A 21,905-nucleotide genomic window follows, 5' to 3' on the forward strand; every position below is an offset into this window, starting at 1 on the left:
GTAAATTGTTGTGAATCTGCTCTTTTCTATAATGATGTGAACGAAATTAAAAGCAATTTTGTTTTTTTTTTTGGAAATTGACCAGTTTATCCAAAGTTATACAAAATAATAAAGCCGTATTATAAAGAAATAAGTACTCTTCGTCACAACTTTTGAAAAAATATTTGGAAAAAGCCATTTTAGGCCCTAACAATCGCAGAAGTTGATCATGAAATCCTTACCGATTTATTTATAGAAACCATTTTTATATATAAGAAAGTATAGTCAGGACTGCAGAAAAGATCATTGGTGTTGATCTGCCCTCCATCCAAGTCTTATACCTGTCCAGGGTCAGGAAACGGGCAGGTAGCATCACTGCAGACCCCTCTCACCCTGCACACAATCTGTTTAAACTCCTCCCCTCAGGCAGACGCTACAGATCACTGTACGCCAAAACAACCCGCCATAAAAACAGTTTCTTCCCCCAGGCTGTCACTCTGATCAACACTGAACAGTCAAAGAGTGTCAGTCCTGTTTCTGTGGAAAAACCCTGGAACCAAACATAACAACCCTGGATCAATCTGACACTGAGAATGTTCATGTACATACCTTTAATTTAAATGTTCTCCTGCACTACTTATCAATGCTCTACTGCACTATTTCCTTTATTATTATTATATTTTATTATTATCTTTCTTTTCTATTATTTTTTTTTTTTTTTTTTTTTTTTTTTTTCCTTCTTTTATCTTATTTTTTTTAATTTTTATTTTGTATTTGTTTATTTTTTTTATACTATTATTATTATTATTATTATTATTATTATTATCATCATCTTGTTATTTGCACATTCTAGTCTAACTACTGTTTATATTTATACTTATGTTTATACTTATTATCATCTCTTCTAGTTGATTGTTTATTATTGAATGTTTCACTATTGGAGAGAGCACAGTTGACCGAGTCAAATTCCTCGTGTGTACAACATACACTTGGCCAATAAAGATGATTCTGATTCTGATTCTGATTCTGTATATAATAAATTGAAATTTTCCATTACTTTCATGTGATTTTAAGGAGCAAATACTGTATCGAGATATATATCGTTATCAGGACATAAATATACCTTTATCGTGATGTAAAATTTCAACCAATAGGAAAAGTACAATTCTTAATATAATGTACATTATATACAAATATTTTAGATGCCATAAAACACAGAACTGTACAAAATATATATGAATTCATTTCAGTGTAATGGTCCCAAATTTTTGAGACTTTAGGTTGGTTATTCTTCTGTTGAGCAGTTCTTCCTCACAGTGTAAATGGCAAAGCGACGGCCTGATTTTATTATGAATTTACAACATTCAACAGTGCTAATTTTTATAGTCAACATTATCATTTATGTTACTAATCATTGTTGCATTATTGTATATGTTACACACATTGTGGTTGGCGCGAGTTGTTTGATATATTTAATTCTATTTTTTCTTTTGCCCCCACCCGGCAAGAATCTCAAACTGCGCCTATGAACTAACCCAAAGACTTTTGTGTCCCGTTCAGGTGGGCTTCATTGATTACATCGTCCATCCTCTGTGGGAGACGTGGGCTGACCTGGTCCACCCCGATGCTCAGGAGATCCTGGACGCCCTGGAGGACAACCGAGAGTGGTACCAGAGCATGATCCCTCACAGCCCCTCGCCCACGTCGGAGGAAACAGAGGAGGGGGCGCCAACGGAGGAAGCCTCGGCGCTCAGCGGCATCACCTTCTCCGCCGACAAGTTCCAGTTTGACCTGACCCTGGAAGAAGAAGGAGAGTCGGATACGGAGAGTCTACCACAGGAAGAGGATGAGGAAGACTACAGCGGTGGCACTCTGAGACCTGAACTCAGCCAAAGCTCTCAGCAACTTCCCAAAGTGTCGACAAGTGACTCGGGCAGGACGTTTTCCTCCGACTGCGAAAAAGACGCGACGGAAGACAGAGAAACGGACCAAAAGAGCGTCTCAAGCGTGACGAGGTTCAGGCTAGACACATAGCACCAATCAGAAGTGTCTTTCCTTTCGATAGTCGTCTTGTTTTCTTTATTTTGTTTGGTCCCTCTTCTACTGCCACTCCTTGTTCTCCCACCCTAAGAAATCACCACCATTTTTAATGCACCGTGGACTAGGTGATGGCAGGACTTATGGTGGAGCACATGGAGCGTTGGTGACGGTGGAGACCCTTTAGGAAAAGACCCTTGAGGAAAGATCTGCGGTCACTTGCACTGGTGGAGCGAGACAGACACAGGGACTGTCACCATGTTTTATATTCACTTTACTGAATGAAATCGTGTCTTCATTCGGAAAAAAACCTGTGAATACTATGAGGTTCACAAAGACGATGTTTGAAGAACTCTTCCTTTTTCCTACCAGCCTGCCTAAGGTCCACTTCTTCAACTAAAGACGCTGTCTTCAGTTGAACTAAGAACTAAAAACTGTCTTCCTCCTCCAAGTATTTGTGAAGAAATGAATGATTTTTTGATGAATGACTGAGTGAACACAACCAAGTCTTTTGCTAAACGTGCAAATTTTACAGGGACGTTGCTCATTTTCTGCTTTTGGGTTTTTCTTTTACCTACGGTAGTTATTTTGTTGTGTCTTTTTATTTATCCACGGACACTGGGTGATAATATAGTAACGCGCTGACTTGAAAGTAGTGAAAGTGACGTTTGAAAAGAGCTAGTATGCATACTTAATGGGATGCTGTTTAAAAATGGCTGCTTTCAGTAGTAGAATGATCCGGAAAAACAATAGAGCTGGCACTGTGTTTTAGGGTTAGGGTCAATTCAAATTGTAATCGTGTAATTAATAATTGATTACAATTATGGTGTAATTGTAATTGTGATTTTAGAAATATTTTGCTGTCGTAAAATGTGGCAAAGCTTGATATGAAACCTATTTTAATAACTGTTAATCACGTACTACTGTAACATGGTTCCTCAGTTTTGTGTTTAATTAATCTTAAATGACAAATTTTTTATAGAATTTTCACGCCAATTACAAATACAAAGTCAATTATCTAAACTCAATTACAATTCAATTACGATTACAACAGTAACATATTTTTTCAGTTATGTGATTATAATTATAATTGACCCAAACCCTGCTGTGTTTCCTTTGGTGTAAACTTGAGGCGATGATATGCAAAGAAGCGCAGGCTTAGTTTGGGACGCCCCCTAGTGTTCACAGCTGGAGCTGGAGCCAATTGATGATGATGATGATGATGATGATGATGAGACAAATGGAAATAATAGACTCACAATTAACTTCCTGGATGCAATTTGACTTTAAAACTGTGATGCAGGGCTGGACTGGGACAAAAAATTCAGCCCTGGCATTTTGTGTCCAGACCAGCCCATTATCTACATTATCACCATGTAGAAGCTCTCATTAGATCAGTGATTCTCAACATGTGGCTTTTTATGGCTTAATTATTATTCCACCAGAAAACCTGAAAACTGGGAACTTTTCAAAACCTTTGTACCTATTTCCTTTGGCCCATTTATTGTCACTTTTCAAAAAGTTCTAACACTTTTTTCAGACTTTAGCTTCCTCTTCCCCCTTTTTTCATATTTTTTTGTACATTTTTGCAAGTTCTTTTTGACTCTTTAATCCAATTTTTGTTCTTTCTTTAATTTTTTTGGCCACCTTTTATCCAAATAATCTAACTTTTGCCCAATAAATACCACTTTTTTCTTTTTTTCCTACACTTTGCCTTGTTTTGTTCCACATTTTTGCCCTTTTACACTATTGTTCGCATCATTTTGCCCATTTAAGCTACCCTTTGCCACTACATACCACCTGGTTCCTCTTTATTTGCCCATTTTTAGGCCACTCGTGACTGCTTTTGGCCCATTTTAGTCACTTTAAACCTTATTCTTGCCACGTTTTTGCCACTTTTGGACCATTATTGGTCACCTGTTACCATGTCTGCCGCCACTCGCTCATAAAATACAAAACAAAAATGTAGCAGACCGTCCACCCCTGCTCTTAGCCAAATGATGATCATGATGATGATGATGATAAGACAAATGGAAATGATAGTCACAACCAACTTCCTGGATGCCATTTAACTTTAAAACTGTGATGAGTTTCTGATATTTTCGTGTGATTGTGGCACAGATTCATTAACGTATCTTGCTGTGTAGCACTTTGCTTTTTTTTGTTGTTTTTATTGTGTTTTGTTTGTTTTCTGAACGGCTAAACTGGCCTTTCAGGATTCAAGGCAAAAAAGATGAAATACAGCTAAGGAAACTATGTTTAAATTTATGCCAGATATGAATGTTATAGAAGCACAACCTCCTAAAATACACGATAAACATTAGTTTGTGGAGGATTTAAACCAGTGGTTCCCAACCTTTTTTGGATCGTGACCCTAATGACGTTTTTATTCCCAGAATTAGATCTTGATCATGTTATTTATACTGTATTTGGGTCAATGGTGTGACGCCAACTGCATTTCTTTTAGTTAAAAAGCAGGTTTAAATGCATTAAAATATACCAAATACGTAGTAACTTAGTAAATATTAGTAAAGATCCTGTAATTTATTCTGTAATTCAAAATGTCCAACTAGGTGGTGGGACTGTCTAGCCATGACTGCTGTTTTGAAAAAGATCTTTAAAATTACTCTAAATCTATTCAAATTTATTTTTGTTCTATTATAATCCCTGTATATTATTTACATCATAATATTTATGCAAACCTGGCCCGATGATGAACATTTTATGAATTATTGTGAAATACAGAGGATTTGTTGTGCCAGCTCAGATAAGTTTTAACTGCTTTTTAACTAGATTTTAATTTTAGAAAGTGAAAGTATAGAATACAGTTGTTTAAGACTCTGTATTTATAATCAGTAATGCTTTTTTTCTCAATTACTAGACATTTCAGGCGACCCCAAGGTTGTAAAACACTGATTTAAAAGCAAAATGAGGCACACATTAGCATCATCGTGACTGTAAAACAAAAAAACAAACGTCAGAGGTTACCAGCAGATATTTTTCTGTGCCAGTTTCTTTTTTTTTTTTTATCCCAACACAGAAAATCCATATTCCGCACTTCACAGGGACACAGTCAGTCAATGACTAAACAAGTGCCAAGCAAGCATGACAAAACCCGTACTGTAATTTCCATTTTGCCACTGGCTACTTTCCATCAGTTACTGACTGAAGTTGGCTGATTGTAGCACTCTGTGCCAATTTGACCTCTGTGTATGTTCTTTTTTTTTTCTAACCACTCCTCGAACTGTATCTACAACTGATATTGTCTTAAAACAAAGAGTGTATGTGTGTATGTGGGTGTGTGTGCAGCAGCAGTTGAAGTTTTTTTAAATTTTAAATACCAAAGCACTTTGTATTTAGTGGTACTTTTACAACCGTTGTGCACTCCCGTTTCGGTTGAAGTTGTAACTATGGTGAATGAATTGAACTGCATGGGTTGAACCACTACAGTGCTTAAAGGTTGGATGTTGTTCTTTGTTTTTAATCTTTTTTGTGTGAAAAAAAGAAAATGTTTTTCTGAAATGCACTTTTTTTTTTTTTTGCAGGATTCAAACAATATGAAGACACATTTTATTTATCACCTAAAACTTGTTGAAATTGTTTTAATGTGTGAATGATTTATTTTGTATGGAAGCGTATTGCATTGACTTGAAAAAAATGTCTGAAATGTTCATTAATTTTTTTTATTATTTTCTGGCAATTTTTTTCAAGTTTTTTGGAGTAATTCTTTCCCGTTTTTATTTTAGCACAAAAAACATAAAAAAATCACTCCAAAAAACAGAAAAAATGTGTCCGAAAAAACGAAAAGAAATTGCCACTCAAAACAGGAAAAAATTACTCAGAAAAACATGTGAAAAAAAAAAAACATTTGCTGAAAAACGGATAAAAAGTTTTTATAGAAAAACAAACTAATTTATTGAAAAATAAAAAATTTAATTTGCACGAAAATCTGGGGAAAAAAAATGACTTTTATTTTTTTTTTGCCCGAAACACAAGCAAATTTTTTTGAATAGAAAAACATTAACACTTAAAAACAGAAAAAAATTGTCAAAAAAACCTGAAAAAAAATTACTCTGAAAAACAGAAGTTAAAAAAAATTGCCAGAAAAACAGAAAAAAAATTTGCCAAAAAAACAAATCAAAATTTTTTTATTTTTGAGTAAAACCAAATTTGATTTACTTGAATGAATAGGTGAATGCAATACTCTTCTGCAATTTTGTTTGTCTTTAAAGCCTTATTTTCATATTTGGGATTGGTTACGGACGTGCTCACTGAAATGCTGGAGTGAAATAATGTGCAACCCTTAAGTTTCTGTTGCCATGAACAGCATAAAAACAACACTCGAGGATGCCTTCAACACTAAGACCTATATTTAACATCGGAGCCAGCACAACATGCCTCACGTGTCACTTTGTGGGCTTTGGTTGATTGTTCAGGGCTGTACGTCAAAAAATGATTTATTTATTCTGTTTTCTGTCAAACCATCTTGGTTTCCAACAATGATGCCACTATGCCCTTCGCTCTCTTTTAGCTCCATTATACTTAAGTAACATACTTTTAATGTCATTTGTTGCTATTGAGAATATTTATGTTGATGGGCTTCCATCTTTATTGTCTTCCTCTGTTTCCACTGAACCTGGTCAGATCATCACTTTAACACTATTCTTAAACCATAGTAAAGAGAATATACTCATAATAATAAGGCTTCAGACGTCATCCTGTCCCTCCACTCCTGTTGTTAGATATTTTAGAAACAAACATGGGTCACAAAAAGAGACGCTGCAGCTTTGACAATCTAAACTCTGCTGTTTAACTGTGGGTGTGGTCACCCTCTTTCCAACTAGAACTGTATGCCTTGAAAATAAATGAAGGAAAAAAAAGGTTTGATGATTGTTCCTTATGTGTAATTAAAAAAAACACCCAAACAACAGTACATTGTGTTCATTACAGGGAATAACATTACATTTATTACAAAAACAGATATGAATCTGATCATATCCCAAACATTTATTACAAAAACAGAGATTAATCTGATCATATTGGAAAACATTTATTACGAAAATAGAGAGGGATCTGATCTTATTGTATAGCATTTATTGCAAAAACTGATAGGAATCGGATCATATTGTATACTATTTATTACAAAAACAGATATGAATCTGATCATAACGCAAAACATTTATTACAAAAACAGAGATTAATCTGATCATATTGTATAACATTTATTGCAAAAACAGAGAGGAATCTGATCATATTGTAAAACATTTATTGCAAAAACAGTTAAGAATCTGATCATATCGCAAAACATTTATTACGAAAACAGATATGAATCTGAACATAACATAACATTTATTACAAAAAAAAGATAGGAATCTGATCATATTGCATAGTACTTATTACAAAAACAAATAGGAATCTCACGCAAAATGACTCAAAACAATTAAAACAACAGCAAATATAAACAGGATAAAAACACACAAAATAAATGCAGAAAACTAAAATGACAGAAAAACGTAAAGTAACAACTAAAACACACAAATTGACTACAAAATAGTAGAAAAACACACAAAATGGCATAAAAAAAATACACAGAATGACTCATAAGACACACAGAAAAAGAAAAAACACACTCAAAAAACATACAAAAATTACAGCAAAATACACAAAAGGGTGTAGAAAATACACAAAATGGCAACAAAAATACACAGGACAACAAAAATACACCTAAATGGAGACAATATACAAGAGGACATCCGAAAATACACAAAATGACTCCTAAAAATCAAAACGACAGCAAAAGCAAACAAGATGACTCCGAAAAACACACAAAATAAATGCAAAAAAAAAAACACACACACAAAATCAACAGAAAATACACAAAATTACAGCAAAAATACAAAGGATAACAAAAATTGAACATAAATAACAGACAATATACAAAATGACAGCATCAAATACACAAAATAACTCCTAACAATCAATGCTGGCGTGAATGTTTATAACGTTGCCCCCGCTGTGATAAAAGTTGCCCATGTTGTGTGTATTAAAGTGATGCTGATTGGTCTGTAGCAGTAGCGGAGGCAGCGGACAAAACGCCTGCGCTGATTGGTCATTTTTCCTTTCAATCATCCTTACGTCTTGCGCTGGATCTGACCAATCAGCGTCCACAGGAGCTCCTGCAGGTGTAAAGCTGTTAGCCTCCGTTGAGCTGAAGCTGAGGGGAAAACACATACATATCACGGTAAATCCGGCACTTTGTGCTCACTCTCACACTGGTACCGATTCATTCTAGCAGCAGCTAGCATCCTGGTCAGTCATTGAGGCACTAGAGATGATATTTAGGTGTGAAATTTAGCAGCAAAAGCAGGAAGAGTAACCTTCATTTGACATAGCAGGGATGACTAGGAGCTAGCTAAGATGCAGCCGATGGTAGCTCAATCGTTTCTGGGCTAATAATAATAGTAAATGCCACATTGTTCAGCTGTATTTATTCACTTCTATTCGCAGGTATCATGTTGATAAACCCTTCGTAACGTGTTAATGTGGACACTTGGTTCACACAGGTTCAATCAAACTGAGGCGCGCGGGCCACTGGTAGGCCGGAATAAACCCAGTGTGGTCCAGATTGGGATCAAACAGAAGAAATGCCAACAAATGCAAACTAGGGGTGTCCATTACCATGAATCTGACAATATGATACGATTCACAATTTGCATACATAATACAATAAACAATACGATAAATTAAGAATTTAGGTGAGAATTTACAGCAACTTTTACACATTATCACTTCAGAATTGATCAAAATGAAATACTGGTTTGATAATAACAAGCTATCACTAAATCTGAGCAAGACAAAAATCATGATATTCGGCAACAGAAAAATTAATCACCAAGCACAGGGGCAGATAGAGGGCGTAGACATAGAAAGAGTACATGAAATCAAATTCCTTGGGGTGACAATAAATGATAAAATTTGCTGGAAGTCTCACATTAAATACCTCTGCACTAAAATATCGAGAAATATTTCTGTAATGGCTAAAGCAAAGCACTTCTTAGAAAGCAAATCACTCCACATTCTGTACTGTTCACTGGTCTTACCATACTTAAATTACTGCACAGAGATCTGGGGTAATAAATATAAAAAATCACTAGAATTATTCATAATGTTGGGTATCTTGAACACACCAATCTATTATTTATAAAGTCTAAAATAATAAAATGTTGTTATATTGTAGAATTCCAAACAGCACAATATCTATACAAAGCAAGGAATGCTTTATTATCAAGTAACTTACAAAAAATGTTTCATAAAAGAGAGGGATGGTATGATTTAAGGGAAAAGTTGAATTTTAAGATCCAGAGATGTCAAACAACAATAAAAAGATTCTGCGTAACAAATAATGGAGTTACTGAGTGTGGAACAATGTCCAACCATCAACCAGTTTAAAGATAAATATAAACAAATCATTTTCACAAGATACAGAGAGGAGGGAGCTTGAAGGTTTGTTTTTTTTTTTTTTTGTGTCTCTGGTTGCTCTTGGGGTGAGGTTAGGTGGCTCTGAGTTATATATAATCTTATATATATATATATATATATATATATATATATATATCTATTTATTAAATTTTGTTTGTTTTTTATTTCTATAAATATCTGATATACTGTTGACACTATTAATTCATAAAACCAGGTATAGTTATCATTATATTAGCGTACATTGATGTGTAAATGTGTTACTATATTGACAATCATGTTGTACATAGGAATTTAAGTGTGTGTGTATGCATGTGTGTATACATATATAATAGAGATTAGGGGTAGGATTAAATACGTTTTTATACTTCTTCCTCCTCCTTTTCGAGCATGTTAATGATAATGATTGATAAATATATATTTATTTATTATGGATTTATTTATTATGGATTATTACTTTTTTGTTTTGTTGTGTTGATTTCACTCTCTCATGTTCGAAATAAATATATTTATCAATATATTATGACTTATTTTATCTAATTTTATTAAGAAACGACTTTATTCTCAAAAGTACAACTTTATTCTTGAAATATTACAACTTTAATCTCGTAGTGCCCAGATTTTTTCATAATATCTTGATATACTAAACAATCCAATATATACATCGTGATTTATCACGATATCAATATGTACAAATGTTACTTTTACAAGTACAAAGTAAGTGGATGGTGGATGGTGGCAGAGGGAAAGAAGCTGTTTTTGTGTCTGGAGGTTCTGGTCCTGATGGACCGAAACTTCCTTCCGAAAGGGAGAGATTGAAACAGTTTCTGACCGGGGTGGGAGGGGTCGGCCACAATCTTTCCTTCATGCCTCAAAATCCTGGAGGCGTACAGGTCCTGGAGGGAGGGCAAATTGCAGCTGATGACCTTCTCTGCAGAGTGGATGATACGCTGCAGTCTGGCCTTGTCCTTGGCTGTAGCTGCAGCGTACCAGATGGTGATGGAGGAGCAGAGGATGGACTGGAAGATGGAGCTGTAGAAGTTCACCATCATCTTTGTTGGCAGACTGAACTTCTTCAGCTGCCGCAGGAAGTACATCCTCTGCTGAGCTTTTTTGATAAGGGAGCTGATGTTCAGCTCCCACTTGAGGTCCTGAGTGATGATGGTCCCCAGGAAGCAGAAGTACTCCACAGAGCTCACTGTAGAGTCTCCCAGGGTGAGGGGGGCTGGGTTCTTCCTGAAGTCTGCTATCATCGCCACTGTCTTTAAAGCGTTGAGCTCCAGGTTGTTCTGGCTGCACCAGGACACCAGCCGGTCTGTCTCCCACCTGTAGTCAGACTCGTCTCCATCAGAGATGAGACCGATGATGGTCGTGTCGTCTGCAAACTTCAGGAGTTTGACCGACTGGTGAGAGGAGGTGCAGCTGTTGGTGTACAGGGAAAAGAGCAGAGGAGAAAGAACACAGCCCTGAGGAGATCCAGTGCTGATGGTCCGGGGAGCAGAGATGGTTTTTCCCAGCTTCACGTCCTGCTTCCTGTCAGACAGGAAGTCTGTGATCCACTTGCAGGTGGAGTCTGGCACGTTCAGCTGGGAAAGCTTGTCCTGAAGGAGAGCTGGGATTATAGTGTCGAAAGCAGAGCTGAAGTCCACAAACAGGATCCTGGCGTAGGAGCCTGGGGAGTCCAGGTGCTGGAGGATGAAGTGGAGAGCCAGGTTTACGGCATCATCTACAGACCTGTTGGATCTATAGGCAAACTGCAGGGGGTCCAGGTGGGGGTCAGTGATGTCCTTGATGTGGGAGAGCATGAGGCGTTCAAAGGACTTCATTACCACAGATGTCAGAGCGACGGGTCTGTAGTCATTAAGTCCTGTGATCCTCAGCTTTTTAGGGACAGGAACGATGGTGGAGGCCTTAAAAAAGGCTGGTACGGTGCATGTCTCCAGTGAGGTGTTAAAAATGTCTATGAACACTGGAGACAGCTGATCAGCACAGTGCTTTAAGGTGGAAGGAGAGACAGAGTCCGGTCCACAAGCCTTACGGTGGTTTTGTCTCCTGAAAAGTCTATTTACATCTCTCTCTTTGATGGAGAAAGGTGTCTCTGTAGGAGGGGGGGGGGAGGGGGGAAGATAGGGGAGAGAGCCTCTGTAGGCAGCTGTGGTGAGACTGTAGCTTTGATGTGGGGGGTGAAGGTGTTGGAATGAGGCTGGTCAGAGGTGTGAGGGGTGTTGGAGTCAGGTCTGTCCCATTGTCTGTCAAATCTACAATAGAAGTTATTCAGACTGTTGGCCTGGCAGAGGTCGTTAGCAGCAGCAGGGGCTCTGGGCTTGTAGTTTGTAATTTGCCTGAGCCCTCTCCAGACAGAAGCCGAGTCATTCGCAGAGAACTGATGTTGTAGCTTCTCTGAGTACAAACGATTGGCTTTTCTCACCTCCTTTCCAAACGTGTACTTCGACTCTCTGTACCTGGCTCTGTCTCCACTCCTATAAGCGACCTCTTTGTCTGCCCTCAGCCCTCTGAGCTTAGCTGTGAACCAGGGTTTGTCATTGTTATAACTCACCCTGGTCTTTGATGGAATACAGCTGTCCTCACAGAAGCTGATGTAGGACGTCACAGCGTCTGTAAACTCATCCAGAGAACTGTTCGCAGACCTGAAAACATCCCAGTCAGTACAGTCCAAACACTCCTGGAGTTTCTCCACTGCTTCACTGGTCCACTGTTTAGATTCCTTCACCACAGGTTTACAGAGCTTCAGCCTCTGTCTGTATGAAGGAATCAGGTGGACCATCAAATGGTCCGATAGGTGTGATAAGCACTGCTTAGTGTGGTGTAACAGTGATCCAGTGTCTTCTCCTCTCTGGTCGGACATTTAATTAATTGTCTATATTTGGGGAGCTGGTGTGAGAGGTCCCCTTTATTAAAGTTCCTCTCCTCCGGCGCTTCACTGCGTGAGCAAAGGTGAGCGCACCTTTGAGTAAAATGTCCAGTAAATCCACAGAGGAAGCGATGAAAGTGGGAAATAAATCTTTGGGGATTGTTGCCCTGACGTTCAAGAGCTCTTCTCTTGAATAAGAGCAGCCAGTTGCGGATTTTACGACAAAAACAAGACAAAAAAGTGCGCACCAACACACCACAGCAGCCATCCGCAGCACCATCTTGCCGAGCTTCAATGTTTGTTAACATGATGCCAGGCTCCGCCTCCTATAGTAACTCATACCTGTCAACATATCTGTTTTAGCCTTACTTAGTATGAGCTGAGTATACTGGTGGTATGACTTTAAGTCATTTATTTATAAATATTTTCCCAATGATTTAGAAAAAACAATATTCTAAAGCATTAACTCAGGGTTATTCAACCTTGAATGTCTTGTAATCGATTGGTTAACATATATTAAATAATAACAATAAATAATATAATAAATAAAATGAAATAATATAATGTGAATTAAATAAAAACACACACATTAATCCTGGCTACTTTGTGTCGGGCCCTTTGAAATAAATTTTTTTTTTTTTCCAAATTCCTATTTATTTTTTTTCCAAATTCCATGTTTTCCACTTTTTTTTTTTAAATTCTGTTTTTCAAAAAATATTACTTTTCAATTCATGTCAGGAAACCAAATAAATAATATAAAAGAAAACCATAATTAAACAAAAATGCATGTCAAAAATAAAATGTAAATTAAAATTTATTTATGTCTAAGCTACAATTAATAGGTAGATATATGTTGTACTGACTTGGATTATTTGTACTTATTCATAGTTATATGTCATATAAAGATGTATGAGAGCAGCATTAATGTCACCAAATTTCCCTTCAGAGATCAATGGTTCACTGAATCTGATCAGGTTTATTGATTAAGTTTTGATCAACTTAATTTAAATTAAGCTCATTTAAATGATCATGATGACATCATTCCACACCATAATGATTAGACAACATAAATATACACAAGGATGTATCAGTTATTTCACCACTAGAATATTTTACAGTATTAGAAGCAGGGTTGGGGTCAGTTACATTTTTCATTTACAATTACGTTTTGACTTACAATTCAATTACAATTGTTTTTATCATCAGAAAGTCAATTGCAATTACATTCTCAGTTACTGAAGTTCAGTTATAATTCAATAATAATAATAAATAAATAATAAAAGTTAACCATCCTCTTGTTAGCTTTCTGTTAGCATCTCTAATGCTAACAGGTCCTAAATCAGCTGTAAAATACACTAAAAACAAATATTTATTTCTATCTATTGGTTACCTTGTTAGGCCTCCTAATCAATGAAAATATGGGTTTTATTATATATGGTGTGGGCATCTGTGCCTTTTTTGTGTCAGTATAGCCCTTTTTTTAAATGGTAAAATGTGGAAAAACTTGAATATATTTTAATAATTGTTAACTCCATATGTGTAGAACTTTATATATAGAACTGTAACATTGTTTTCCAGTTTAGCGTTAAATTACAATTGTCAATTTTTATAGAATTTTCCTGACAATTACAAAGTCAAGGTGTGTTGTTAACCTTAAGTGGCCTAAAGGTTGGCTAACCATATGGTGTAATTGGTTGGTTGTGGATAGGCCGTTTAGCTGCTGCTTAGCTCACTAAGCTCTCCTACTGACGCTGCCTTATCTGCAGACTAGTAGAGGTGGGCAATGCTTCCCTTAACCAGGCAGTAACATCCACAGGAGGCCATAACTTTAATTATAAGATCATACAAGCATGTCAATGCAAATCTATTCTGTTTGTTTTTGATGGACGTGAGCAATATGTGGTTATGGTTAGATCTCTGAAGCTTTGCAGGTCTGGGCCTGGTTAGTAGGTGGATGGAGACCACTGAGAATTCTAGGTGCCACAGTGGGGGACAGTCACCCCAGTGGTATCTGTCATTGTGTCCTTAGGCAAGGCACTTCACCAGCATTGCCTAGTATGAATGTAGTGTGTGAGCGAGTGTTGGTGGTGGTCGGAGGGGCCGATGGCGCACTATGGCAGCCTCGCTTCCGTCAGTCTGCCCTAGGCCAGCTGTGGCTACAATAGTAGCTTACCACCACTAGGTGTGGAGTGAAATAATATTCCATTAATTCTGTAAAGAGCTTTGAGTGTCTATGATGAAGCGCTATATGAAATCCAAAGCATTATTATTATATTTAGTGATTTTTATTTTTTTTTAAAGAATTGTACTATTACAGCGTTCTCAGCAGCAGTTTTTCACAGTGTAGGGGGATAGAAAATTATAATATTGTCTATATCAGTGGCTCTTCAACTTTCGCTGATTTCTGAATCCAAGTACCCTCTTTATCCAACTACAACATTTTGCTCTGAATACTGTATTAAAAAAACAACTATAGAGCGTAATGAAACAAGGAATGAGTGATAACACATATTTTAAAGAATTTCATCTTGTAAATAGGTGGAAAGAAATAGTATTTAGTGCAGCAGTTTTTAGATCGTGACCTCATTTTGATATCGATAATTTCTGGTGAATTTTTTTCTTCCTAGAATTAGTTTTTGATCATGTTTGAGCTAAAATTTAAAAAAAACATTCTGCTTTTTAGTTGAACTAGACTCACAAAGTAAAAGTATAGAAATACAGTTGTTTAAGATTGTTTTTTTTAAAGAATGATAATTAAAAAAATTCAAAAATCTATTTGAATTTTTCTGAAATTTCAGGCGACCCCACATGGGTTCCCAACTCCAAGGTTGAAAAACACTAATTTAGTGTCTTCTGAATAGATGTATTTCTGTAGTTTTTATCACTTTCGGTCATATCACACCTAAAGTAGGACTAACACTGACATTTTTTGTTAATTTTCCACTCACTCTCTCTTTCAAGTACCCCCTGTAGTGCCATTGCGTACCCCATTTGAGAAACACTGACCTATATCAATGTGTTTTTATTTTATTGCTTATTTTGGATAAGAAAAATACTTATTTTAGGAGTCACTGCTTTTGCTACTTCTTAGAACAACATAAAAAGCAGAGTTAGATGGATTTCCGAGTACGTCCTAACCCAGACCTTCCCATAAACCAGCCACACTACAGCACTCACTCACACGTGCTGTCCCGTAGAGGAGAAAAAGGCAAAAATAGCTCATATTGATCAGCTGTTTGTTTATAAATGTGCCTTTGTGGCAATTTTCACCAGCAAATTTAATCCATAATTGTCTTTCTAGTAAGACTTTATTGAGTTAAAAATATCAAGATTTATATGGTATATCGCCATTTTGAGAAAAAATATCGAGACATGAGAACAAAACAAAATGAGAGCAAAATACACAAAATGACTCCAAACAAACAAAACAGCAATAAAAATAAGGAGGATGTGGTCTTATTGTGTGACAGCTGTGTGTGAACTCTGCTCCACAGATGGCCTCTGCTAATGCCACATACGGACAGAAGGAGTCCACGGACCAGAACTTTGATTACATGTTTAAAATCCTCATCATCGGCAACAGCAGCGTTGGAAAGACGTCGTTCCTGTTCCGCTACGCTGACGACTCGTTTACGCCCGCCTTTGTCAGCACCGTGGGAATCGACTTCAAGGTCAAAACCATCTACAGGAATGACAAGAGGATAAAGCTGCAGATCTGGGTGAAAAACAAGCGCCTTCCTTTTCCTTTATCAGGAATTAATTATTGATTTATTATTTTTGATGGCCGTACTGATCCTAATGTGAAACTCACTGCACGTTTTCTACTGTGTGGGTGCTCGTGTAGGACACTGCTGGACAGGAGCGCTACAGGACAATCACCACAGCCTATTACAGAGGAGCCATGGGCTTCATCCTCATGTATGACATCACCAACGAGGAGTCATTCAACGCTGTTCAAGACTGGTGAGAATCAACTGATATCAGGCTGTACTTTTATTCTTTCTTTGTTTTATTAAAGCTGGGGTTGGCGATTTCCTTCCAGATACACTTTTTAAGTTTTTGGTTGAATTTATCTTTATATCCTGACAGAAATTAAGATCTTATTTGCTCTGAAAAGGGAACGAAGAAAATCCATCATTTGTAGCAGCTGTAAATCTGTAATAACTTCCACCAATGGAAAAAACAAACCGTTTTTTTAACCAATCACGTCTCCCTGTCTCCCTGCTCATTGTTGATCCCTCATATGCACAAGCTCACACTGAAAGCGCGTCACCAAAGCAGAGTTTTTGGTCATGTTTTTTAACATATATGATGGTAAAGTTTATTGTTTACTTACTGCTGAATGAGATAGCGACGTTTCTACACAATACAAGTGATGAGCTGAGGTCTGCTATTGGACCAGCTGTGCATGTGAGGGAGACGGAGCACAGGGGGGAGGGGGCGGGGGTGAAGGCGGAGCCATCAGGGAGGCAACATTCAAAATCATGCTAGCTTTTGAAAATCGCCTACCCTACCTTTAAAGTATGGAAACTTTCCATGGGGATTACAGGGAAGAAAGGGGTAATTTATTTAAATTAATGGTTGGCCATTAACAGAGATTTTAAATACAGTTGTGAAAATGTATTTTAGCATCATCTTGACTTAAACATACTGATTCTATGCAAGTATACTTGAGAATATCTCTGTTGTTCTTTAATTACATTGGTGAACTTTTTGGGATGTTGAAAATCCTGGATGTCAAAAGTTGCAGTGGCAATGTTTGTTTAACATGGGGTTGTATGATGATGGTCTTTCCACTCCGTTATGTTTTAGTGGTAACGGAGTGGAATGGACAATCACACACTGAGGTACAACTCAATGGATCCTGTTCTAAAACCTAATGTCCTTCATTGACTAGTATATTTTGTTAAGCATATTGAGATGACTTTGCTGTAATTTGTGCTATATGAATAAAGTTGATTTCATTTGATTGACTATTAAAAAATTGACATCAAAAAGTTGTTCTCGGGTTTCCATGGATACGGCTGATGGTAACAGAGTGGAATTATAAAAGCATACCACCTTATTTACCCGTTAAAATACTTGTGCACATGAACAGAAGCTCCAGTGGGCCACATCATTAGGCCACTCACTTTGTTCTTCTTTTTGTTTCTCTTGTTGTTGTGTACACTAGTTTAAATCACTACTTCTCTGTTATTCGTGAACGTATCGGGCTGAAACTTGGTTGCTATAATTTGTGGATGAGCCCAATTTTTGAATTGAAAGAAGAAAAAAAACAAAAGTAAATTTTTCATTTATTTGCGAGTCAAATATTACAACAGTTGGTGGTATCAAATCATTGGCACATACCAATTAATAAAAGCATTTAGGAATAATTTAAAGCAAACCTTAGACTGTTTATGCTTGAAGAGATTTTTGGTTTTACAGATGATGAGTTCAAATCTCTTTTTTCTATGTTTAACATTGTAAAAACCAAACTTAATGTGCAAATAAATCACGTTATTTGTATTTTTATTTTCATGGATACCAATATTTATGTTTGGATATAATACAGTTATTTAAAATTTCTGGTTAATTCTAGCAAATAATTCACATGAAAAGTTTCTATTTTTGAATATTTACTTGGAAATTTACCAGAACTTTTCCACCCCTTTGTAACCCTAATCCCTGATAAGTGGTGTGCATGATCTAGGGTACAGCCTACAGGAGTACAGACTAACCCTGTGTCTGTTGACAGGTCCACACAGATCAAGACCTACTCGTGGGACAACGCTCAGGTGCTGTTGGTGGGAAACAAGTGTGACATGGAGGACGAACGAGTGGTGGCTCCAGAGAGGGGGCGTCAGCTGTCAGAGCAGCTAGGTGAGTTAGCATCTCCCACTAAAGGTCTTCAGACGGTCCATTAGATCTGTAGATGCTGCGACCGCATCCAGCCAACAGGCCACCAAAGTAAACACACAAAATGACTCGAAAAACGCACAAAAGGACAACAAAATAACAGAATAGGACAACAAAATAAAAAATAACAGAAAAATTAACAAAACAGAAAAATGCACAAACTAAAACAATCAAAATTACTCCAAAAACATCAAACACAAAATCATTAAAAAAAAAACAACAAATTGGCTGTAAAAACACACAAAATGAAAGAAAAACATACAAAACCACAACATAATACACAACTAAAATAATGATAATTACAAAAAAATGACAGTGAAATACACAAAAGGACAACAAAATTACAAAATAGGACAAAAAAAGAAAAAGTTAAGGCAAAACGAGCATAAAAATACACAACAATAACAGAAGAACTTAAAAAATATGCATAAAATCAACAGAAAAATTCACAAAATGAGCATAGAAATGAACAAAAATAACAGAAAAATATACGAAACAAAAACACATTCAGTGATGGCAAAATACACAAAACTACACCAAAACCAAACAAAACGGCAATACAAATTTACAAAATGAAAAGAAAAACAACAACAAAAACCCACAAACCCTTTGTTCTTGCCTGTTCAGATTGATGATTGTTCTAAACCCCTTTCCTTCCTCTGCAGGTTTTGAGTACTTTGAGGCGAGCGCCAAAGACAACATCAACGTGAAGCAGACGTTTGAGAGGCTGGTGGACATCATCTGTGAGAGGATGTCTGAGAGCCTGGATAACAGCGACCCCACGGTGACCGGAGCCAAGCAGGGGCCACAGCTGAGCGAGCAGCCGCAGAGGTCCCACCAGGACTGTGCGTGCTGAACCAAACACACACCCATTACTCACACACAGCACACTTCTTATTTATTTATTTCATCATATTATTATTTATTTTTACCAGGTTGGTAATCATTCTTCCTCACACACACAGACATACAATAAAACACACATAGACTGATTTTTTTCTCCACTCAAACAATATGGAGGGCGGTTCTAGTTTAACCAGAGGTGTATGAAGTACATGAAAAAAGTAAAAGTACAAATACAATCACTGAAAATAACTTTGGTAAAATATTAGAAAATCCCTTTAGTAAAAGTCTCAAAATGGCTCACATTTAATGTACTTAAGTATCAAAAGTATTTTGTGAAAAAAATACTCAAGTATCAAAAGTACAAGTAAAAATAAAGTATTTTTCAGACGCAACAAAACAGCCATAAATGTTTCCCCCTCTTTCTCTTTATTTCACCTTTAGGTAAATGAAAAAGATGTGGTTTGATAAAACTATTTTTTAAAAAACACCTGAAAACATGAAGAGTTAGTGAATCAAGTGTCTGCCTGAGATATTGATTGATTGCTATTGATCTGTAAAGAGTAACTCATTAGCTTTCAGATACTGGTGGAATTCCTTCGATAGAGCAAATATTAGCTGATTTACACTTTTTTAAATTAACGTGTTCCCGAGATGCGTTCAGGGTCCCTGGGAAACGCAGACAATTTGATGAGTTTGTAAAAATCCGGCAAAAACCAGAAGTTGTTCTTTCCGTGTTCTCCGACATGCCTGTTCTAGATTAATTATGTTCATATTTTAATTTGTAACAAGGAGGCAAAAGTTAAAGTAAAGTAGTTAGTGCAGCAGATTAGTAAAAAAAAAAATCATTCACTTAGGGATAAAAGCATGAAATTTGGCACAGATACTCTCTAACGGCCACTATTTTGGCCATTTTTCAAGACTGCGGCCGCAAGAGGCGAAACACTCAATCGCCCAAAAAAATTTGGGAAAAATTAAAAATGCTCAGATCCGGTCAAACAAGGTGCCATCTCAAAAAATGGCCTCCATATTGAATTTTTGAATGGCCAATGCCTTTTTCCAAAATAGTGGCCATTAGAGAGTATCTGTGCCAAATATCATGCTTTTATACCAAAGTGAACGTTTCTCCTGAAATATGCAATTCATCTGCTGCACAAAGTAAAAGTCTTTGTTTTTACTTTTAAATATAATAAAAGTAAAAGTGCTGATTGAAAAATTAAAAAAAATATTAATTCCTGGTGAGAACCCTGACTATGTTGTTGCGTTAGAACATTAGGAAGCTTTTTTGAAATGACATGAAGACGTTTCTATTGGCAAAACACTTTAATTCCTGGACCACAACAATCACAATATTTAGCCTCTTTATTTTCTTTTGTTTATCAGTTAAAGAAAGATTCTAGTGTCTTTTACTACACTATGAGTGTATAAATGTGGAAAAAAAGGTATTAGATGTGCATTTTATAAACATATTTATGATATATACTGTATGAGTTAAAGTAAAGCCTAAAACAGTAGTGATTCCTACATGTGCTTTTAGCTAAAGGTGCACGGAGCTACCAACCACGTGTGTCTGACTGAATCCTAGATATTTGAATGAGTTGCTGTGTGAATTTGAAACTCTTTGTGCAACGTGCACTCAGCAGAAAGGCATGTGACTCGGGCCTGTTTACCACAAAGTCTCTCATTATGAAGCGTGTTCAATGTTAAACTAAGACGGCTTTTGTTCTGTTTCCTGTGAATTCACAGACATTCCAGCTTCTGTCACCTCATTTATTTATTTTCGATTATTTATTACTATTTATTTAAAAAAAAGAAGAAAAAATAACTATATATCTATATATAGTGTTCTCTGCATTCTAGACTCAATGGTTTTTATTTTGAAGAGATGTTCAATGTATTTGAACGTGTTTACATGTTAAAACTGCTCACTGGAGAGGAGAAGTTCAACATTCCAGTGCAGGACTTTGTTATCAAACTGTTTTTCCCTCCCTTTGCTATCGGTGATGTGATGACTCAGCGGATTTAAGGCAGAGTTGTTATTGTGCATCAAATATCAGTCAGTGGTGGTGTTTAATAAAAACCCATATCACACACAGTCCTCAAACAAGGTTTTTGACCAAAATGAGTAAAGATGCTGGAGATGATCATTTTTAGTAATAATTGTTAGATCAATAAATAGTAGAGCAGGGGTTCTTGAGGTCATGAGACACTGGGAGGGGGTCACAAGATGCTTTCAAGAAACTAAGAATATTTTCTCAACAAATTTTCTGCAACTACACTAAACTTTTCATATTTTAACCTATTTTCATCACTTTTTCTTGCCATATTTTTGCTCCTTTTAATGCATTTTTGCTCCATTATTCCCAATTCTGACACTTCATCAAATTTCAATACCTTTTCTCCACGGTTTTTTCCACTTTCAAGACATTTTCAGCACTTATAAACCCTTTCCACCAATTTTTTTCCACTTAATATCACATATGTTGACCCATTATTGTCACTTTTAACCTCTTTTCACCATATTTCATGCGTATTTTGGCCAATTTAACCACATTCATGGATTTTCATGCCCAATATTTGCTAGTTTAAACTAATTGTTCCAATATTGACACTTTGAACTCTTTTTACCACTTTTTCTACCATTTCCACCGTCACTTTCGCTTTTTATCCTCTTTTCACCATATTTCATGCTTATTTTTGCCAATTTAAAAACATTCACGATTAGTCATCCCCATTATTTACCAGTTTAAACTCATTGTTGTCTGTTTTTGGTCACTGTAATTTGCAACTTTTAACCAGT

At 36.4% G+C, this 21,905-nt stretch overlaps 2 protein-coding genes across 6 annotated transcripts in view; both read left to right on the top strand.

Moving 5' to 3' along the window:
• The window catches only part of pde4ca (phosphodiesterase 4C, cAMP-specific a), a 60,889-nt gene extending 57,998 nt beyond the window's left edge, over positions 1 to 2,891 (top strand). For 3 of the 5 annotated variants that reach the window (XM_028472184.1, XM_028472186.1, XM_028472185.1), the window contains exon 15: positions 1,540 to 2,013. In XM_028472184.1, coding sequence (XP_028327985.1) covers positions 1,540 to 2,013 — 474 coding nt within the window. Of the gene's footprint in view, positions 1 to 1,539 lie in introns of all 5 variants that reach the window. The other 2 variants (XM_028472183.1, XM_028472187.1) reach the window with 1 other exon arrangement.
• A 5,260-nt stretch (positions 2,892 to 8,151) lies between these two features.
• On the top strand, positions 8,152 to 21,365 carry LOC114479493 (ras-related protein Rab-3A-like). The gene is made up of 5 exons (XM_028473199.1): positions 8,152 to 8,257; positions 15,859 to 16,083; positions 16,209 to 16,327; positions 18,102 to 18,226; positions 18,928 to 21,365. The coding sequence occupies exons 2-5, from the start codon at positions 15,859 to 15,861 to the stop codon at positions 19,116 to 19,118; spliced, it is 660 nt and encodes a 219-aa protein (XP_028329000.1). The 5' UTR covers positions 8,152 to 8,257; the 3' UTR covers positions 19,119 to 21,365.
• Positions 21,366 to 21,905: the final 540 nt, after the last annotated feature.

This window comes from Gouania willdenowi, chromosome 17, assembly GCF_900634775.1.
Source record: "Gouania willdenowi chromosome 17, fGouWil2.1, whole genome shotgun sequence".
NCBI classification, from domain to species: Eukaryota; Metazoa; Chordata; class Actinopteri; order Blenniiformes; family Gobiesocidae; genus Gouania; species Gouania willdenowi.